Source organism: Microcebus murinus, chromosome 19 (genome assembly GCF_040939455.1).
Source record: "Microcebus murinus isolate Inina chromosome 19, M.murinus_Inina_mat1.0, whole genome shotgun sequence".
In the NCBI taxonomy this organism is placed as follows: Eukaryota; Metazoa; Chordata; class Mammalia; order Primates; family Cheirogaleidae; genus Microcebus; species Microcebus murinus.
This window is the reverse complement of record NC_134122.1, coordinates 1,729,996-1,749,137: the sequence shown is the minus strand read 5'-3', so window position 1 is coordinate 1,749,137 and position 19,142 is coordinate 1,729,996. Positions and strand designations below refer to the sequence as shown.

At 62.4% G+C, this 19,142-nt stretch overlaps 1 protein-coding gene across 3 annotated transcripts; it reads right to left on the bottom strand.

Annotated features, from left to right (window-relative positions):
* Positions 1 to 877: 877 nt before the first annotated feature.
* TRAF7 (TNF receptor associated factor 7) lies at positions 878 to 18,974 on the bottom strand. 3 transcript variants are annotated; one of them, XM_012743583.3, is made up of 21 exons: positions 18,877 to 18,974; positions 11,008 to 11,126; positions 10,692 to 10,749; positions 8,950 to 9,041; positions 6,873 to 6,989; positions 6,325 to 6,417; positions 6,009 to 6,042; positions 5,228 to 5,411; positions 4,979 to 5,113; positions 4,269 to 4,486; positions 4,119 to 4,192; positions 3,808 to 3,856; positions 3,599 to 3,726; positions 3,340 to 3,422; positions 2,561 to 2,600; positions 2,331 to 2,447; positions 2,129 to 2,251; positions 1,848 to 1,967; positions 1,622 to 1,753; positions 1,418 to 1,537; positions 878 to 1,240 (listed from the first exon to the last, which is right to left on the bottom strand). In XM_012743583.3, exons 2-21 carry the CDS (start codon positions 11,086 to 11,088, stop codon positions 1,226 to 1,228), a joined length of 2,013 nt encoding a protein of 670 aa, XP_012599037.2. In that variant the 5' UTR covers positions 11,089 to 11,126; positions 18,877 to 18,974; the 3' UTR covers positions 878 to 1,225. The 3 variants fall into 3 exon arrangements, with proteins under 3 accessions (XP_012599037.2, XP_012599041.2, XP_012599042.2); XM_012743587.2 differs by lacking the exon at positions 11,008 to 11,126 and having other exon boundaries at positions 18,877 to 18,956; XM_012743588.3 differs by lacking the exons at positions 8,950 to 9,041; positions 10,692 to 10,749; positions 11,008 to 11,126; positions 18,877 to 18,974 and adding an exon at positions 8,827 to 8,921.
* Between the last annotated feature and the right edge of the window lie 168 nt (positions 18,975 to 19,142).

The window sequence follows — 19,142 nt, the reverse complement described above, 5'->3', positions numbered from 1 at the left end:
CGTCCTGGGGGTGCTGGTGCGAGGTGTGCTGTGCGTGCAATGTGGTGAACGTGGGCGTGTCAGCCAAGTGACAGCAGCGTGGGTGCAGGGGCATGCGTGCCAGGCTCCATGTGGCTTGAGGCTCGTGTGCGAGGGTGCGCCCAAACCTCTCCCCCCAGGCCGCATGCTGGCCCTGCAGGGCAGCCAGCCCACCCCACCCAAGTTCCAAGGACACTTCTACTCATGGTCCAAGGCTGTGTCGTGTGGTTGTTCCCGCCTTCTCTTCCCCTCCTGTCTCTTTCTCCCTCTCCAAGAAGTACTGACTGGTCTCCTCTCTCGTGTTTGCTGATCCACAAGTGTTGGGCACAACTTTGACATTTCTTTAAAAAAAGAATTAAAAAAAAAACCGCCGAAAACCAGCGATTGTGGTGCGGGGCGGGTGGAGGGGGCTGGCTGAGGGGGCATCTGGGCATGCGGGGCCCTTTCCAGGTGTTATACCCAGTGCTTCCCTGAAAGTGGATGTGTCCGGACGCCCACCCGGCCTCTCTTCGGTGGGTGGCCCAGGCTGGGGCTCCAGCAGGTGGGGAGGGGGGTCGGGGCAGGGAGCTGCTGTCGGCTGTCAATAAACAGCAGAAAACAGAGCTGCCTGGCTCACTTTTTGGGAGTGCGTGTGTTGGGGAAAGCAGGGAAGCAGGGCTGGAAGCCAGGGCCAAGGTGTGCCAAGCCTCCTCCTGGCATGTAGGTCCCCAGAGGGGACGCAGTCCTGGGCTCAACCAAAGGAACTGCTCTGTGGTCTGTCCCCAGCGTCCCTCATCCTCATGGCTGGTGCCAGTGCACACCAACTTTCTCAAGGCCACACACAGCCCCCTTACTCCAAGGACCTGACCTCACTCAGCGCCACAGTCTGTGCAGCTTTTATTTCAATCGGGAAGTAATCAAATCTATATACAGTCTAAAAACAGTAGAAAAGGTGAGTAAAAAGGCCAGCACAGTCCATCTGGGGCGGGGACTGACGGTGAGCCGGGCAGCGTCGTACCTGGCACCCAGAGAGGGGCCTGGGCATTGTCCTGGCAGCAGCAAGGACAGGACTGAGCACAGGGCAGGGAGGGCACTGCTTGGCTGCCTGAGCCTGTCCACCTGTCCCCACAGGGCAAGCAGAGACCCCCGCGACCAGCCCATGTGGCCAGCCTGGCTCAGACAGTTCCAGGGCAGGCCAAGAAGCAGCCAAGGCCTGGCCTGGATCCTGTTAGCAAGTCCAAACCTGCAAAGAAAGGGATGTTTCATTCAGGTGACCTGTGGCCATCCTACCCCAATGACACTGAGGTCCACACCTGCTCTCCACCGCCACTCGCCTGGGGCTGCTAGCTCCTCACCACCCTTCCCCTGCTCCTGCTGTTCTGTGTAGCCCCTTTGGGTGGCCCAAGCCCCAGACACTCACCTTCACGGTGCTATCCACAGCCCCTGAGAAGAGCCGGCCCCTCGACACGGCCAGCGCAGTGACGCTACCCTGGTGGCGCAGCAAGGTCTGCGTGCAGATCATGTTGTCCATACTCCAGACCTGGGGGGACGCAAGTGATGTGAGGACCCACTGGAGCCCGGGCACCCATCCTCTGAGCATCCCACCACCTGGGACAGCACGCACCCTGAGGGACCGGTCGTAGGATGCACTGAAGACTTTGGTCTGATCTGGTGTGGAGATGACTGCCAGGGCATACACCGTGCCCACGTGGCCGGTCAGGGTCCGCACCTGCTCCTTGGACTCAATGTCCCACACCTGGAAGGGTGGGCACAGGCAGGTTTCAGAGAGAAAACGAGGTGGGGGACATGGGCCCAGAGTCTCGCCCTGCCCCCAGGTGGCCACCCCTTACGTGGATGAGGTTCTCATAGGTGCCACAGACAATGTGGTGATTTGTCACAGCGATAGAGTAGACGCTGCCGCCAGACGTCTGCAGGACGTGGATGCAGTCGAGGGTTCGGATGTCCCAGATCTATGGGTAAGTGGGGGCCACTTGGTCCCAGGCCAGGCACCTCACCTCCAGGGCCTCTGGGGCTCAAACACCACAGGGCAGCCCACCTGCCCACCCAGGGTGTGTACGAGGTAGGGCAGGGAGGGCAGAGCCCCCCCGGGCAGGGTGTGGTTCGGGCGCACCTTGATTGTCTGGTAGGAGCCGCTGTACAGGTAGCTCTGGGCGGCCACCAGGGCCCGCACCCAGTGGTTGAGGCCTGTGAGCTCCTTCTTCAGCTTCAGCTCGGTGCCCACGATGTCCCAGACCTGCACGATGGCCGTGAGTGTGGGCTGAGCGGGCATCGGACGCCTCGGCAGCTGCACCCACAGGCACCCCTCGCCATACCTTGATGGCCTTCAGAGAGCCACTGAAGAGCATGTTGTGGGAAGAGACCAGGGTGCACACTGGGTTGTCATGGGCCCGGATGGTGTTCACCTTCTGCAGGTTCTGGACGTCCCACACCTAGCAGGGAGGATGGGAAGCCTCAGAGCCCAGAGCCCTGGAAAGGGTGTGCCGGGAGTGTGGAGTGTGTGCCGGGTGCCCCCTCCCCCCGCCTGCCCACGGCCCCTACTCACAATGATGGTGCAGTCTGCAGAGCCGCTGTAGAGTTTGCACCTGGGGAAGCAAGACCAATGTGTCAAGGCAGGAGAAACTGCCGTCTCTCCTGACACTGCCCTAGCCAGGGAGGAGGTCCGCCTGGCCACAGGGAACCTGCAGCTTGGCCCAGTGCAGTTTCCCAAAGCCGCAGCCTGTTTTCCTGTCTCCACACAGGAACCTTGGAAGTGGCAGCCCAACCCCTGGTGCCTGCCTGGAGAGCATTTGACAGCGAGCTGGGAGGTAATTACCCGACTGTTAGCGCTGAATAAATCCCGGGGTCCTGGCAGTCAAGCTGCCACTGCCTGTAAGCAAGCATCTCTCCCTCCCTCCCTCCCTCCCTCACACACACACACACACACACACACACACACACACGCACGCACACACACGCATACACAAACACACTCTCACTCCCACAAAGCCAGGGTGGCTGCTCCATGGCCTCATGCCCAGAGCTGTGCCAGGGCTCTGGCTGCAGGCCAGTGACAGCTGAGCACCTGCCTCCACCTCTAATGTCCTAGACCTCTGTCCTCTGGGTGCCTGAGGAGGGTGAGGGCCAGGGCCAGGGCCAGGCTGCTCAGACTTCAGAGAAGACCCACAAAGGAGCTCACCTCCTGCTACCTACCCAGTGAGCCAGCGCTGTTCAGGGTAGAGGGCACACGGCCATGCAGGCTTGAGCTCACAGTCCACAGGCTGCAGCAGCAGCATGGTGGCTCCTGTCCCTGTGAGCAGTGGCCATATATGCACCTGGACTCACCCCTGGATGCAGAGAGCCAGCACGATGCCATCATGGCCTTCCAGTGTCTTCTGGCACTTGTAGGTGGTACATGTGTCCCACACCTGCAGAGACCAGGGCCAGAATAGGTCCCAGCAGGGTCAGCCCAGTGCCAAAGGGCAGCATGGCAAGAAAGGAAGGAAGCCATCAGTGAGAAGGCCCGCCCAGGGGCAGGCTACAGCTAGCAGAGACTGGCATGCAGTGTCCACCCAGCACAGCCAGGCTGCAGGACCCCACCCACCTTGATGGTCTTGTCAGAGGAGCCACTGAAAAGCAGGTCACCCATGGAGTAGACACACAGACACCAGACGGGGCCCTGGTGGCCCACGAAGGTTCCTTTGCACTTAAAGATCTGCTGAGGGTCATAGGCTGCAGAGAGATAGGAGAAGCTGTGAGGGACCTAGCGGGGGCCTCAGGGGTGGCAGGTGGAGCCGAGGGGCCCATACTTACATCCTAGGATGCCCATGTTCAGCCGCGCATTAATGTGGGACAGCTCGTCCTGCAAAGCCAGGAACAGAGGGAAGGGCAGGTGGGCAGAGCTGCTGCAGCTGCCAATGCAGCCTCTCCATGGCGGCCTGGGCAGGGCAGCGTGACCCTCCCCAGCCCTCCCCAGAGCACATGCCCCTAATCCTGATCAGGAGGGGCGAAGGTCAGAGGGGGAGGCTCCCTGCTAGGGCCCAGACTGAGACATGGTGCTCTGCCCGCAGACTGCCTCCTAGGTCTCACCTCCCGGCCCCCCGCCCACGGCCCCACCCACTCACGTTCAACATGGATGCGTCCCTCCGGAACTCCATGAGGTCCTCGCTGAGCTTGCTCTGGTTTTCGTCCAGGACATCTGAGTGGCAGAAGAGGGGGTGTCACTGGGGCCGGAAGCAGGGGCTGGGTCCCCACGCTTCTGGGCCAGCCCTCACCAAACTTGAGCTCGAGGCTCTTTTCCAGCTGATCGATCTTCTCTGAGAGCTTGCCCAGCATGGAGCGCAGAAAGGCGATCTCCTGGTCCTTCTGGGCCAGCGCCACATGCATCTCGTGGAAGCGGTCATCCGTCTGCTGCAGGAACTCCTTTAGGCCCTCGAAGCGGCAAGTCTCCAGGTGTGTCTCATACGTATCCTGGTTTCCGATGAACGTGCACCTGCAGTGACAGGACGGCTGCCCACCTGCCTGCTTGGCAAGACTGCTGCCTGTGCCTCTCTGACCCCAGTGATCCCCCCTGGAATGTTCCGCCCCTGTGCCCAGTGCACTCCAGACCCAGCCTCCTCCACCCACACCTGCCTGTCCTCCCCACCTAGCAACCAGCAGGCCACTTCACAAGTGAAGGCAAACCACATCACCCTGGGCAAAGCTCTTCAAGGGCTCCTTTCTCCCTGGGAGTAACGCCCTGAAGGACCCGCTCCTGCCTCCTCTCCCCTCTCAACCTTGCCCGTTTGCTGGAGTCCACCCCCGAGCCAGCTGTGGGAATGCCCTTGCCCTCGCCTTCCCTCACACCCCCAGCCCCCCACCTGCGTTTCCCAGAGGCTCAGGGCTCTCCAGTGAGGATTACAGGTGTGGCTCCCAGCTATGCCCCAGCTCCCTGGGGACCAGCACCCACCAGGCAGCTCCAGGAGGGACTGGGCCGCCCACTCACCCGTACTTGGAGTGGGGACACTTGATGTGCTCGCACTCTTTGAGGTGAGCCTCCAGGTTCATCTTGAGTAGCGGGGGACAGCTGGGGTTGTTGGGGCACCGCACGGGCCTGTAGTCACAGCTGCCCTCGTGGTCCCTGTGGGAGGGCAGGACATGGCAGGGACTGAGCTGGGGCCCTACAACGGGGCTCCCAGAGAGGCACAGCTGCCCAGCACCCACCAGGGGCTGTGGCTAGGGGAGGGGCACTTACTTCCGGGCGCTGAGCTTGATGGTGAAGGGGCATCCTCGGGGGTCCACCTCGAAGATGGTGGGCTTCCCACCGCCCGCCGCGCGGCAGCCGTGCCTGCAGTGGATGAAGAGCTCTCCGATCTGCTCGGCCACCGCGATGTTGTTCACCACCACCGTTAGCTTGGCGTTGTCCACGGGGCACTTCTCTGGGAAAGGAGGACATGCTGACTCCCCACGGCCTGCCTGGCCACCCCGTCCCCTGGCAGCTTTGCCCAGTGGGGACAGCTCTGCCCAGTGGGAAACTGAGTCCTGGAGAGGTGGGGGAGCAGCGGCAGGCCTGGAACACGATCCCCCACCTGGGTGGACACAAGCCACTATCAGGTGCCTGATCCACCCTCCATCCGCCCCTCTGAGGTGCCCGGCATGGAACGGGCACAGCTGGACCACCAAGAAGGAAGAGCAGGTGCCGACGAAGCTTCTCAGCTGAGCCCGGAAAAGCCTGGGTGGGGCCGGGAGGACCAGAGGGCAGAGTGCGCAGCAGCCAGCCTGGGGCGCGGCACCGGCGGGAGCAGGTACTGGAGCAGCAGGACGTGTCCTCACAGCGAGGACAGCCTCCACAGAGTGCAGCACTGACCCCAGAGGTGCCGGGTCCCCCGTGCTGCTCAGGGAGGTTGAACCTTGGCTGACTGCCCCAGCAGCCCCAGTACCACCCGCCCAGGAGAAGCTGAACTAAGCCGGGACCTCCCTCTGCAGCGGGGAAAATAGCCCACAGGTGGCCAGGCCTGGGCTGGGGCAGCACCTACCTGACTTCAAGGCACATCTTCTACAGAACGTGTGCTGTGGGGACAAAGGGCGGACTTGGGGGATGGCTGCAGAGTCTTCCTCAGCCCAAGTCCACAGCCAGCAGCGGCCAGGGCCTCACCCCTGCCCCGAGCCCACTGCCGGGGACACTGTCTGGGCAGCCAGAGCAGGCCTGTGACCAAGGCCACAGCTCCACATGCAAGGGGCCAGCAGCACCCGCGCCTCTGGGGGTTCGGGGGTGCACTGTGGGGGCTGCTTCCCGCAGCCTTGGGCTGGGCAGGTGGCGAGAGGGGTCGGAGGGTCGGACGGCAGGCTCACCCCACACGTGGTGATCACAGGGTCCTTGAACACGCTGCAGCAGAGCTGGCAGCACAGCTTCACTGAGGGCTGCTCGGCAAACACCAGCGGCTCCTGGAAATGGCAGGGCAGGGGAGCGTGGGCACAGGCTGCTAGCACGGCAGCAGGGCCACGCTGGGCCATGCCACCACCGGGTGCCTGGCCCCTGCAGGCCCAGGGCTGCCCCCAGGGGCAGGGACCTGAACTGAGAGGGGCCTGATGAAGCCAAGGGGGCCTTGATGGCCGGGCAGGGTGGACTGCATCCAGCTGCCCAGTCCCGGCCCACCCCACTGCCCCTCCTCCTGCGAAGAAGACTGGAAAGGCCCACCTGAGCCCCGCAGACTCCCAAGCTTGTCCCTGGGGTGGGGGAGGGGGAGGACATGCCTGGGGGACCCACCTGGCCCCTCAGTCCTGACATAGACCCACAAAGACTGGAGGCCCTGACCCAGCCTGATCTGCCTCTCGCTGCCAGCCAGGCTGAAGACAGCTATGGCCCTTAAAGGCCATCCACGCCGAGCCCCAACACCTACCGGCTCCTCCTCCTCCTCGGGCAGGGAGAACGTGGAGCGCAGGGACATGCTGGACTCGGAGTGCAGGGAGCGGACGGAGATGGCTGAGTCGGAGCGGCGGGGCGTGCTGATGGGGGGCTGTGCAGAGAGAGGTGGCCCGTCAGGGTCTCAGCATGGGGTCTGGGTGGGGTGGGAGGAGGACAGGGACAAAGCCTGTGGAACCTGGGGGGCAGCGGTGCCCCTGGGGCTTCCTCTGTCCTAGCAGGCCCTCTGGCTGCCCACAGGGGCCGTGGGTGTGTGTGGGCGCCCGCCTGCCTGCCAGGGCTGGCCACGGCCTCTGGTGCTGGGCTGCCTGCTCACGTCTGCCAACTTTCTTTGTGTAAACGGAGAGACTTCCTGCTATTCAATTCTACGAGGACATGCTCAGGCTGCTTCCTGCTTCCCGTGATGGAATGTGGGCCACAGAGGGGCACCTCCACCAGCCAATCCCAGGCAGCCAAAGGCCCAAGACTGTTGCATGGAAGGGCACGGAAGGAAGGCTGGCTGGGGGACCGCAGCTGGGCTCAGCCGCCTGCTTGGCCTCTCTGGCCAAGAGACACCAGACCCCGCCAGGGGGAAGGTAGGGCCGTGCCCCCACCAAACCCCGGCTGGACTTCTGAGAGTAGGTGAGGACCACAGATGCTGCCCTGAGCCTGGGCCACCAACTGGGGAGTCCTGGGGGAGGGGCAGGCACTGTCCCTTCCTCCCCTCTGGGCCTGGAAGCTTCCAGAAGTTTCCAAGAGCTATTGCTCCCCATGGCCCCTCCCCTGGTGCTCTGACAGCAGCCCCAGGAGGACACCACACTGCAGGTCCCCCACCTGCAGCTCTGCTGTGCCTCTGTGGGAATGACCCCTCCTCCCAGCAGCCCAGGTGTGAAACCTGCGGGACACAGAGGCACAGGAGTTGCAGGGTCGGGTGTCCCCAAGCTGCCAGAGGAGGGCACTGTGTCCCGCGTGCCTCACCAGGGCAGTGCCCACCACCCTTCAGGGTCCCGGGTGGCCTATCTGCATGGAAACTCCACGTGAGGACAGCAGGGAAAGCCAGAGGAAGTGAGTCAAACACGCCTGCAGCGACCTAGCCAGAGGGCAAGAGTGGGACTGGCAGGGGCTGGCACAGGGGCCGACGGGGGCCAGGCCTAGGGGTGGAGGTGGTAGGCAGGGGCCACCTGTGACCCACACTGCTGAGGCCTGAGGGAACAGGGTGGTCAACTTGTCCTCAGGGACTAGTGCAGAGTGTGTTTGTTTGATTAATTAAGAAAGTTTTTCCTTCCTATTGAGAAAGAAAAGAGACCAGGCCTGGCGACTGGGCATGGGGAGAAGCCTTGGTCGGAGAAAGACTGGGAGCACTGGACCGCTAGCCGGATCTGTTAGTGGGGCCACCACGCCTGAGAGGACGGCTGGCCGCAGTGTGGTGACGTAGTGCGCTGTGCCCCTGCCCCAAGGCTGGGCTGGTCCCCAACACCCAGGGGCCCAGTCTGGCCCAGAGCCCATCGGTGAGCACCAGTGACCAGACTGGCAGAAATGGCCACCGTGACCCGAGACCCGTCCTCACTCTGCAGAGCAGCACCAGGGAGTCCTCCTGCTGCCCCAGCACTTGGTACAGGCCTCGAAAGGTCCCTGTTGCCTCTGCTGACCCCATGGTTGGGCCCACTCACCCTTCCCCACCTGCCATGGCCTATCTCCCGTGTCAAGACCTCCCTCGACCCTTGCCTCTATGCCACAAGCCCACTCATTCTCTACCCAGCAGCACAGGAAGCTTTTATCTTCTTACTCTCCTGATTGAACCTTCTATACCTCCCAGCCCTCTTAAGATGGGGCCAAACACACCTCGACCTGGCCTGCAGGCACCACATCCCCCAGCCCGGCCGCCCTCACTGGCTGCCCCCTGCCACCCACGGTCCAGCCACAGGGGCCTCCTTTTAGTCTCGTGGACTCACCACGTGTGCTCAGGCCTCAGGGTGCCCACACCTGCTGTCCCCTCTGCCTCACCAGCTCACTGTCAGCTCCTCCGGGAACCTGAGGCTCATCAGAGGTGACTGCTCCTGGAGGTGGGGACCTACCATGCTGTCCTCTTCGTCCCGCGGGGAGTAGGCGAGGGTGCTGGAGGAGGAGGGCGTCCTGCGGTGCTGCTTGTACGTGCTGGTCCCATCAGCTGCCAAGACGAGAGGGGCAGGGCACCATGAACGAGAGGGGCAGGGCACCATGAACGAGGGCCGCCGCAGGGGCCTGACTGCGCCGGGTGGGCGGGGGTATCCCCGGGGGGAATGTGCGGTGGGGCGGAGCAGGGCCTGGCTGCACATCAGGCCCAGGGGCCACCTGTAGCTCTCAGCTCTTCCCAGGGCCCTGGCAGGATGCAAAGGGTGCAGGCACAGGTGGGAAACTGTGTTGCCGCCCCAGGTCAAACTGGTGCCAGGAGGGCAGCTGCAGGGCCTGGGCCCCCTGGGCAGTCCCAGCGCTGAGCCTGGGAGCTCCTGGCACCCAGCCCTAATCCCCAGAGGAGTCTTTTTCCAAAGCTTCTACAAGGTTTCTGTCACCCTAGTCTGGCCTGGGGCTGCTCTGCCCAGCCGAGGCACAGGGCCAACTCTGCTTAATTACACCTAAGGTCACTTGGCAGGAACTGAGGACACTTTTTTTGACCCTTAAGGTAACCCTGCCAGGTGAGTTCTCTGATAGCCTCGGTTCACAGAGGAGGGAGCTGCCGGCCATAACCCGGGTCCAGCCACGGCCTTCTTGCCGCCTCTAGGGAAGGTGCTGGTCAGCTGTCCCTGTGGGAGCCAGGGAGGGCCACCTCCTCAGTCCCCAGACAGAGGCCCTGGGGTGGCTGTCACCGGCCTCAGGTTCAGTTGTCACAACAACCAGCTCCAAAGGCCTGGGCTAAAGATCCAAGCTTTAACCTAGCTGCCCTGTGACCAGGCCTCAGTTTCCCCATCTTAATGGGAGGGGCCTGGGAGAGGCCACTGTCAGTGCCTCACCACCTGGCTCTGGCCCGTCCCGGCACCCGGACAAGGTGCCACAGGCCCACGTCCTTCTCTGTGCTGGGCATGCTCAACTGTTGTGACAGGTGCTCTGTGGTTTCTAAAGGGATGGGGGAAATGAGGGAACCATTTCTTGGTGGGGTTGGATGGTGGAGGTGATACTTATTTTTTCCTCAGGAAAAAAAAAGATGAGAAAAACAGGGGGTACTTTCAGAGCCCCTGAGGGATCACGCAGCAGCAGAGAGGTGCTGGTGTGAGCAGGTGTCCTAGGTGGCCTCAACCCAGTGGCTAAGTTCGGCCAGTGGAAACCAGGAGGAAATAATTAAAACCTAATTAGCAGCTGGTGTCCCTCTACAAGGGGCGGAGTGCCAAAAAAGGCAAGGGACAAACTCCGCCCTAGAACCCCTGGCCCTGAGAGGGGCCCATCACTCTCCTTCCTCTGGGAAGGGGGCTGTGCCGTCGCCTGTCGCCTCTGTAGAGAGGACCTGCGACCTTTCGGGAGCTGGCCAGGAGGCTGGGGCAGGCCGGGCGTGTGTGGTGGTGCTAGGAAGTCAGGGTAGGCTACCTGGAGAGGGGACAAGCAAGGTGGGGGGGCACGGCAGTGCCAAGGCAGAGGGAGGCTGAGTGCGGGACGGGCAGCCTGAGTCCTGCCCAGAGTGGGAGGAGGGCAGGGATGGGGGGCAGCAAGGACAGTGGCTGGGAGCCCGACACCAGCGCCCAGCACCAGCACCTGCCCCACCAGGAACTGGCCCTCGGGCCTTGGCAGGGTGGGGGTAGGGGTGCCCTGAATACTTGCAGCCGGGACTGGCCTTAGCATTCAGTCTCACCTTTAGTGATGGTGGTGACGGCCGAAAAGGCCGGTCCAAAGGTCGTTTCCATTCTGGTCTGTAGAGAGAATGGAGGAGACTTGACCTTGTCCCCAGAGAGAACAAAGCCACGCACGTGTGCACATGCTCACACACTAACAGGCCAGGCATGTGCACGTGCAGATACACCAGTAGCAAACAGACTCGGAACAGTGCCACCCCAAGGGGCCCCCGGGGTAGGAAGGGGTCTGCTCTGGAAGCTGTGCAGTCGGTATCGAGTCACTGGAGCGTGCTGGGGACTCCGGCTGTGTGGGGTGTGCAGAGGGCAGACCCTTACCCCGGTGGTGATGTCTGGGGTGGGAAGGTTGGCAGGCCCCCCGGAGAAGCGGTTGTAGCGGGCGCTCTTGCCCGAGCTCATGCTCTAGAGAGGCATCTAGGGTCCTCGGGCAGCATCCCCTGTGGGTGGAGCACAAGCAAGAGGCTTTAATGGCGGCAGGCCTGCCCCGTCCAGCCCACAGGGCACACTACAGCCTCCTTCCACCACCAGGGCCAACTCGGGCAGGTCCACAGTGGGCACAGTCCCCTCCACGTCTCCACCCAGCTGGGCGCAGGCAGGCGAGCCATCGCTTAGGGCTCTGCCCTTCTGAAGAGCCCGCCCTCCAGAGGTGGAGAGACCCCCACCTGGCTCTGTCTGCTTCTCTGGGTCCTGAGTCACAGCCAGTCACTTCCTGGCCCTCCCCTCCACAGGGCGAATGTCCCTGGGGCCAAGGCTGGGCCCCGGGGAGTGTCTCTGCCAGCCCACTGGGTTCACCCAGGGTGCGGCACACACAGTGGAGCCGTCACATGGGGACCAGCCAAGGCAAGAGGAATGAGTTTCTGCCACAGCAGGTGCTGTCAGGACCCAGCCGGCCAGTGGCCACCTGGCCACACCCCAGAGCGAGCCTGGGGGCTAAAGTACGAGCCTCATGACAAGCAGAGAACAGGAGAGAGATGTGCCCCACAGGGGCGGGAGCCTGTTAGTCACCACACCCCCAGGTGTGCCCACTGAGGCTCTGGGCTGGGTGGCAGGGGAGGCACGTGGGGATCACCCTCCCCAGCGGAGGGGCTAGGTGGGCCCCGGGAACTCTGGCCAGGCCCAGGGGCACGTGTAGGAGAAGTAGGAGATTAGAGAAGAAAGGACCAGACAGCAGGTCACATGTGGGACAGATCTCGGGGATGGAGCTGCCGAGACAACACCTGCCCTAGCAGTGCAGTGGCACACCCGGGGGGCCACTGGACTCTGTCAGCAGGTGCCCCTGGCAGTCTGCAAGCCAGGCCCCTGACGCTGAGCTCCCTGCGGGGAGCCCTCCCGGCCCAGGATTACTGCCCCAGGGTGGGGCCTTTGGAACAAGCTTGCTCCCTGGGGCAGTGCAGCAGCAGGGAGCCCACCCTGGTGGCCCTGCTCTCACCTCAGGGTGGCCTGCCCATGGGCCAAGGCCCCAAGGGACAGGAGAGAAAACAAGCTGCTAGAAGGTCTGGGTGGGACACCTGCTGAGCCGGCACATGCCAAGAGGGTGGCAGAGATGGTCTCTGCTCCAACCCACAGGGAGTCCAGTGGGTTCCCGCACCTTCCCTGCCAGGCCCTCCTGGCCTGGCCCCTCTGGTGGTGTCTGCCCTGCACACACGCCTTCAGGATTGCACTCGTCACCCACACCATGGCCGTGCAGTGTGACCTGGGCCCTGTAGTGGCTCCCCAGCCCGGTCTGTGGGTCAGCAGGGAGCCCTGGCATTCCCTGCAAGGGCTCCTGGGCTGTCCAGCCCCTGCCTGCCCCTTGCAATGCCCCCTGCCCAGCCACGGGTACACTCAGCCTTCAGGCCTCAGCCCGACATCTCACAGATCAGGGGTGACTCGGTCCCCATGGTCGGCACTGCCCTGAGACACTCGGCCTCACTCTGAGCACCCTACGGGTCCAAGTAGATGGGTGAGGGGTCCCAAGAGCTTGGCCAAAGCCCTTCTCCTCCTGTCCCCAATTCCCCCATCGGCCTGCCAGTGCACAGCCAGGCTCCACTGCTCCTGCATTCTGCCCTCCCACAGCCCCAGCCTCAACCAGGAGCTGGGACAGGGTCCAAACACAGGCCACCCCTCCCGATACCCACAGGCCCAATGTGACTCGAGGGGCTTGGCTGTGTCCCAGACCAGGCTCTCGGGGGAGAGGCAGGGGCTCCTGAGAGTAGGCAGTGCCAGGCACCTGCAGCTCAGAGACAGCCTTGGGAAAGAGCTGTGAACATGTCATGGCTGGAAGCCCCGCTCCCACCCTCTACCAGTCTGCTCCCCAACTTCCCAGCAGAGCCGCCTGCTCCTCGATAAGCAGAAGGTCTGAGAACAGCCAGGGGCTCGGCTTGTATCCTGCTTGGGGTGAGGATGCCCCAGCCAGGGGAGGCCCAGACAGCCTGAACCTGAGGACTCCAGGACTCACCGTCAGCACAAAAGGTGCAGCCCTCGTGGGGAAGCCGAGACCGGCTCCGCCTCTGTGAAGCGGGGAGGGGTCGGGGCTCGCAGGCAGGCTGCTGGGAGACACTGACCTGGATTTTACAAACCCATCTGTTCCCTCCACTGCAAGTTTCCAGGGCTGCAAGGCCAGCTGAGAGCCCCAGTGAGTGACACCAGGGGCCCAGGCGGCTGGGATCCCAGCAGGCACTTCCCCGGGGACCTCAGCCAGCCTGCCAGCCCCGAGCGCCTGCTGCTCAGTCTGGGAGAGCAAGCGTCTGGCTTCTCCCTCACTCCAAAGTGAGGTAAACAGAAAGGCACGCAGGGCAACATGCAAATCAGCCGGAAAGTCCCGGCTGGCCAATAACAGCCAGGCCCACAGTGACACACACACACACACACACACACCCCGGGTGGGGGGGACGTACAAAACTGCCCGAGAGCCAGGCCCAGTATGTCCCCCTCCCTCCTTCCCTGCTTGGCCTGGGGTTCAGTGTTCAGCCCCAGCCTGGGACCCAGGGCTGGCCAGGACCCCAGGCTGGAGTCCAGCACCCCATCTGTGCCCTGCCCGGGACACGGAGATCCATCCTTAGCACCTTGGAATTGAGCAAGATGCCCGAAGCCTCCCCTCAGCCCAGTCCCACAGGGCCTGACTTTTGCAATAGCAGTCTGCTTCCCCCGATCCTCTAGGCCAGGCCCTGCAGGCCACACCCCAACACCCCTGCCACTGGGAGGCAGGGGGGCTGGGTGGGGGTGTCATGCCCCAGCCCCCAGGGTGGGAGCACCTGTTCCACACCCCATGTCTACTGAGGCCCCCTACCACAGCAAGAATTCTCCGGCGGTTCCCTGTGCCCCAGAAGCCTGGTCTCTCCTGCCCTCCAGTTCTCGGTGCTAGGAGGAAGCTGCCTTCCACGGGAGGGGCACCCTTGTGCCCAAACTGGGAAAGCCGAGAGGGGCAGGCCAGGGGAGAAAGGGCTTTCCCCATCAGCTCCCTGCCCCTCCCTTCCAAGCCCCCACCACCTACCTGTCCCCAGAGCCTGGGGCAGGTGCTCCTGGGACCAGGGGATTCTGTCTTTAAAGAGTAAAGGTCAGGAAGAAAGCGGTCTGTGCACCTGGCGGGATGCCTGTTTTCACGGGGACCCTGGGACACTCAGGGCCCTGCAGGGCGAGGAAGGCCGGCTGAGCCATGAGCAGGCAGCCTTCCTCTGTGGTTTCCGGTGCGGCCCCACCCACCTCACCTGAGGCTGGGGTGGAGACCCAGGGGTCTTTGTCCCTCCACATCCAAAGGGTTTCTGGGGCCCTGGGGGACACTCAAGGTCCAGTGCAGCACTGGAGCCTGCCTTCGGTCGTGCCGGCCGGCAGTCTGCTCCAGCACAGCCCTTCCTCTGACACCTCAGGAGCTGTCCCATCCCTTCTCAGGAGAGAGCCCGAGGCCCAGCTGGAGCACAGGATCTGCTGGGACATCACCTCCAGGAGGATGCGGACACAGGTCCCCACCCCACTTCCCCCTGGACACACCCAGAGGGGTCTGGGCCAGAGGAGTGAGCAGCCAGGTGGGCCCTGCTGCAGTTGGGGCAAACAGGGTCTTCAGGTGCAGCTCCCTGCTGGGATGTTTCGGCCTCAGGCAGCTCCTCCAGCAACCCCAGGCAGCCAGGCTGGGGTATCCCCTAAACAGCCATGCTGAGCCAGCAAGGGGGCGGAGACCCATCAGGCCTGTGACTGCCCTGGGAGGAGCCTGGTGCAGCTGAGATGCCTCAGCCCCGCTGGCCACAGAGCTGTGTGTGGCCAACTGGCTGGACTGCAGCCAGAGCTCCAAGCACAGCCTCTGGCATCACAGAGCTTGCCCCAGGCACCCAAGACCACCCGGACCCTGGGTCAGCCCCTGCCTTGGCCCCCTGGCCCAGGCCCAGGCCACCAAATCCTACATAAACAGGCCTAGTTGCCATAGCAAAGCCACACGCACTTCCTGTGACGTTCCCTTAGCACGTCTTTTCCATCCCAAACAGGCAGGGTGTGATGGTGGGGGCCCCTGGGGCTCTCCCTTGGAACCTCCACAGGCCTCCCTTCCCTCCCAGCAACCGGCCCGGCCTCCGCCCTCACCTCGTCTCTCCCTGCTCTCTGCGCCCACAGCCCCAACTTATCAGAGGCCTCCTAACTGGCTTCCCCTCCCCAGGACTCTGCCCCTTTGCACCCCCCCCCCCCCCCCCCCCCGCCAGCTCCAGCCTTTCCAACCCTGGCCACGCTGCTCCAGCACCCACAGCTCCCTCTGCTGGAGGGAGGGCCGGGCTCTAACCCCTCTTCACGTTGCCCCACTGCCCCTTAGGGGCTGCCACCTAGTCACCTCTCATGGCTGTCTGTGGTATGGGGACCTGGCCCAGTGTGGGGGAAGTCCAGAGGGCTTCCCGGAGTAAAGGGCTGGCCAGATACAGTGCAGGGAGAGCATTCTGGGGCATAGGAAGAAATGGCATCTGTCCTGTCTCAGCACCCAGCTACAGGGCCACGACCGGGAAGCTTGCTCCTGTGCCCACCTTCCTCCTTCATCAGCCCCACCCAGCTGCACCCTCCTCCAGGGAGCAACCACTCGGCTCCTGCTCAGGACCAGCACACTGGGGACCCTGGGGACACCTGTCAAAAGCCAAGGGAGGGCCGGGCGCTGTGGCTCACGCCTGTAATCCTAGCTCTTGGGAGGCCGAGGCGGGCGGATTGCTCAAGGTCAGGAGTTCAAAACCAGCCTGAGCAAGAGCAAGACCCCGTCTCTACTATAAATAGAAAGAAATTAATTGGCCAACTGATATATATATAAAAAATTAGCCGGGCATGGTGGCGCATGCCTGTAGTCCCAGCTACCTGGGAGGCTGAGGCAGTAGGATCACTCGAGCCCAGGAGTTTGAGGTTGCTGTGAGCTAGGCTGACGCCACAGCACTCACTCTAGCCTGGACAACAAAGCGAGACTCTGTCTCAAAAAAAAAAAAAAAAAAAAAAAGCCAAGGGAGGCCGGGCGTGGTGGCTCACACCAGTAATCCTAGCACTCTGGGAGGCAGAGGCAGAAGGATTGCTTGATCTCAGGAGTTCAAGACCAGCCTGAGCAAGAGCGAGACCCCATCTCTACTAAAAATAGAAATTAATTGGCCAACTAAAAATATATAGAAAAAATTAGCCAGGCATGGTGGTGCATGCCTGTAGTCCCAGCTACTCGGGAGGCTGAGGCAGGAGGATCGCCTGAGCCCAGGAGTTTGAGGTTGCTGTGAGCTAGGGTGATGCCATGGCACTCTAGCATGGGCAACAGAGTGACACTCTGTCTCAAAAAAAAAAAAAAAAAAAGCCAAGGGGTTGGTGGGTCCCTTTCCAGGGTCCCTCCTGTGTGAGCCAGTCACAGGGCATGGTGAAGTCCTAGGTGCCTACCCACCGGTAAGGCCAGGCTGGTGGGGACCCAGATTCAGAGCCAGATACACCCAGCCAACAGCTCTTGTGCTGGAACTGTGCTGGGCATGTGCTGGAACTTCACACACAGGTGTCTGTCATGGAGACAGTATAGCACAGTGGCCAAGGCCACAGGCACCAGACAGACATGGTTCAAATCTTACTGCTGCCCCTTAACAGCCACGTGACTCTGGGCCTGGGGTTTCTCATAACACTAGAGGTGGTACTAGTAGAGATGGACCCAGATCTGGAAAGAATCAGGAAGACGACACACGGGTCAAGTGGGAGAGCTCCACGGACAGCAGCTCCTCCGTGACAGCCACAGCTGGAGGCTGAGATAGGCCAGGAAGCCCACCCAGGGACACGCCACCAGCAAGAGGTGACACCGACTGGCCAAGCCCCATTCTTTCTGCTTCCTCCACTGCTGCCACAAACCTAGAAGCCCCACAGGGTGGTGCATGGCCCCACACCAAGCTGGGGAGCAGCCACATGCAGCATGTGTGCTGATGGTGCCCCCAGGCTGGCAGACCCTGCAGCTGTATCTTCTTCCCACTCCCCAGGCCCTTCAGCCAGCCAGGTAGCCAAGGGTCACGCTACTGGGGGCTCTTGTGCTGGGGAGGGGGGCACACTGACAGCTAAACACAAGTCTGATCCTGGAGGTGCGAGGAGCCTATGGGGGAGGCGGCGGACAGAGGGTCAACATTTCGCGAATCTCATTCACTCTCTCTGAGAGACTTTTCAGTGGGTGCTGAAGACCCTGATCTTTTCTACTCAGTCCCACAAATATCTTGACAGTTACACACAGTGGAAGTCATGTCACAGGAACGGCTCAGGTTGGGGGCCCCTTCTTCCTGGGCAGTCACCTCTCTCAGCTTGGCTGCCCATATCCCTGCTCCCCTCCGAGGGAGAGTCTGGCTTTCTGGAGAGACTGTAGCTATAGGATGCGAGAACCTTGGGACATGGGGACCAGGGCTTCTGTGGAAAACATGAAGACCCAGAGCAGTGCAAGTAGGCATTTACATCAGAGAGGCAATGCCTGCCACACAGGTCCTCAGGGAAGGGGTCTGGGAAGGGGAGGCCACAAGCCTGGGGAAGGCTAGGGGGCAGGCAGCCCAGAGAGGGCTTGTGTGTCCCCAGGGAGGGGTCTGAGAGGTGGTGAGAAAGGTGGGCAGACAGTCCAGGCAGCATGGTGCTCCTATGGAAGCGAAGGAACAAGCAGGGTGCAACCCCACCCTGCTCTCTGAGAGCAGCATGGGACCCAACAGGACCCACACCTGGACCTGAGCCCCAGCCCCCACTGACCACCCTGGCCTGGCTCAGGACAACCATGCCTGGACAGCTGGACCCCAATGGGGACTAAGAGGTTGGCCCAGCCTTCTCATACTCTCCCACTTCCCCAGTGAACCCCCAAGTCCGATCTCCACATGTGATAAGGCTGTCTACTACACCGAGATCTGCTCCTGCCTCTCCTGTGCTTCAAGTCCTCCAACAGCCTGGTTGTCAGCACCATAAAATCCCTACCTTGCACCGTGTGAACCTCCCCTGGCCTCATCCACTTCCTCACTCAACTCCACCACTGGCGATACTCACTGGGGTATGCCAAGGCCTTTTTTACCCAAGGCCTTTGTACCTGTGGCTCCCTCTGCCTGGAATGCTCTTCCCGCAACATCCCAGGATTGGCTGCTTCTCCATCGGATCTTTGGCTAACCGTAGCGCTGCCACCCCCCCTCGCTTTCTCAGTACCCTGTTTTTTTCTGTCATAGCACCTCTCACTCACTGCTCCTTGGAATTTCGTCTGGCCATTGTCAGTCCCTCCACGCCATTTCTCTAGACCAGGAGACATTTGCTAATGTCTGGAGACATTTTTGTTGTCACAACGGCAGGGGAATGTGTTGACTGGTATCTAGTGGGTAAAAGCCAGGGATGGTGCTCAACATCCTACAATGCACGGCCAGCCCCTCGCAGCAAAGAATGACCCGGCCGGAACTGTCAAGAGCGCGGAGGGTGAGGAACCCTGCACCAGACCATGAGCTTATGAGACCTGGGATCGTGTTCTCCGCAGTCTCCCGGCGCCTAGAACCGTGCATGGCACCCAGTGAATGCAGGAAAAAGGAACGAATAAAGAATGAGAGAAAGAGGGAAGGAGCAAGCGACAGACGAGCTGACAGGCAGGGAGACTGACCGACGCAGAGACCCTGGACGTCCAGCCCCGCCCCCCAGCCCAAACCTCCCCCACGCCGGCCCCGACGCGCCCGCCTGGCCCCACCGCGCTGCCTCGAGGCGCGAGCCCCGATCCGGGCGCGCCGCACGGACACTCACCCGCCCGCAGCCGCCCTGGAGCGGCAGCGCCACCCTCCCGCTTCATGGTGCCCCTAGACAGCCGGCCGGGAAATGGACAGAAGCGCGAGCCGGAAGTGCTCGAGCGCTGCGCCCGCCGGGACTTGTAGTTCCGCGGCTCACGAGGCCCGAGCAGCTGCCTCACGAGCAGCGCTTCGGAAACTACGACTTCCGGCGGCCCCGTCGCCGCGGGGCGGGATTGGCGGCTTCAGAATCACTCTATGTTGCAGTTCGGAGTCTGATTGGCT

Bases quoted from the DNA above. Each gene is read 5' to 3' on its own strand.
- TRAF7 (XM_012743583.3), bottom strand. From the start codon at position 11,088: ATGAGCTCGGGCAAGAGCGCCCGCTACAACCGCTTCTCCGGGGGGCCT. The intron at 2,601-3,339 runs GTGAGTCCAGGT...TTGCTTCCCCAG, and splicing joins CTGGCTCTCTGCATCCAGGG to GTGCAAACTCTACAGCGGCT. The intron at 1,754-1,847 runs GTAAGGGGTGGC...CCACCCTTCCAG, and splicing joins CCTATGAGAACCTCATCCAC to GTGTGGGACATTGAGTCCAA.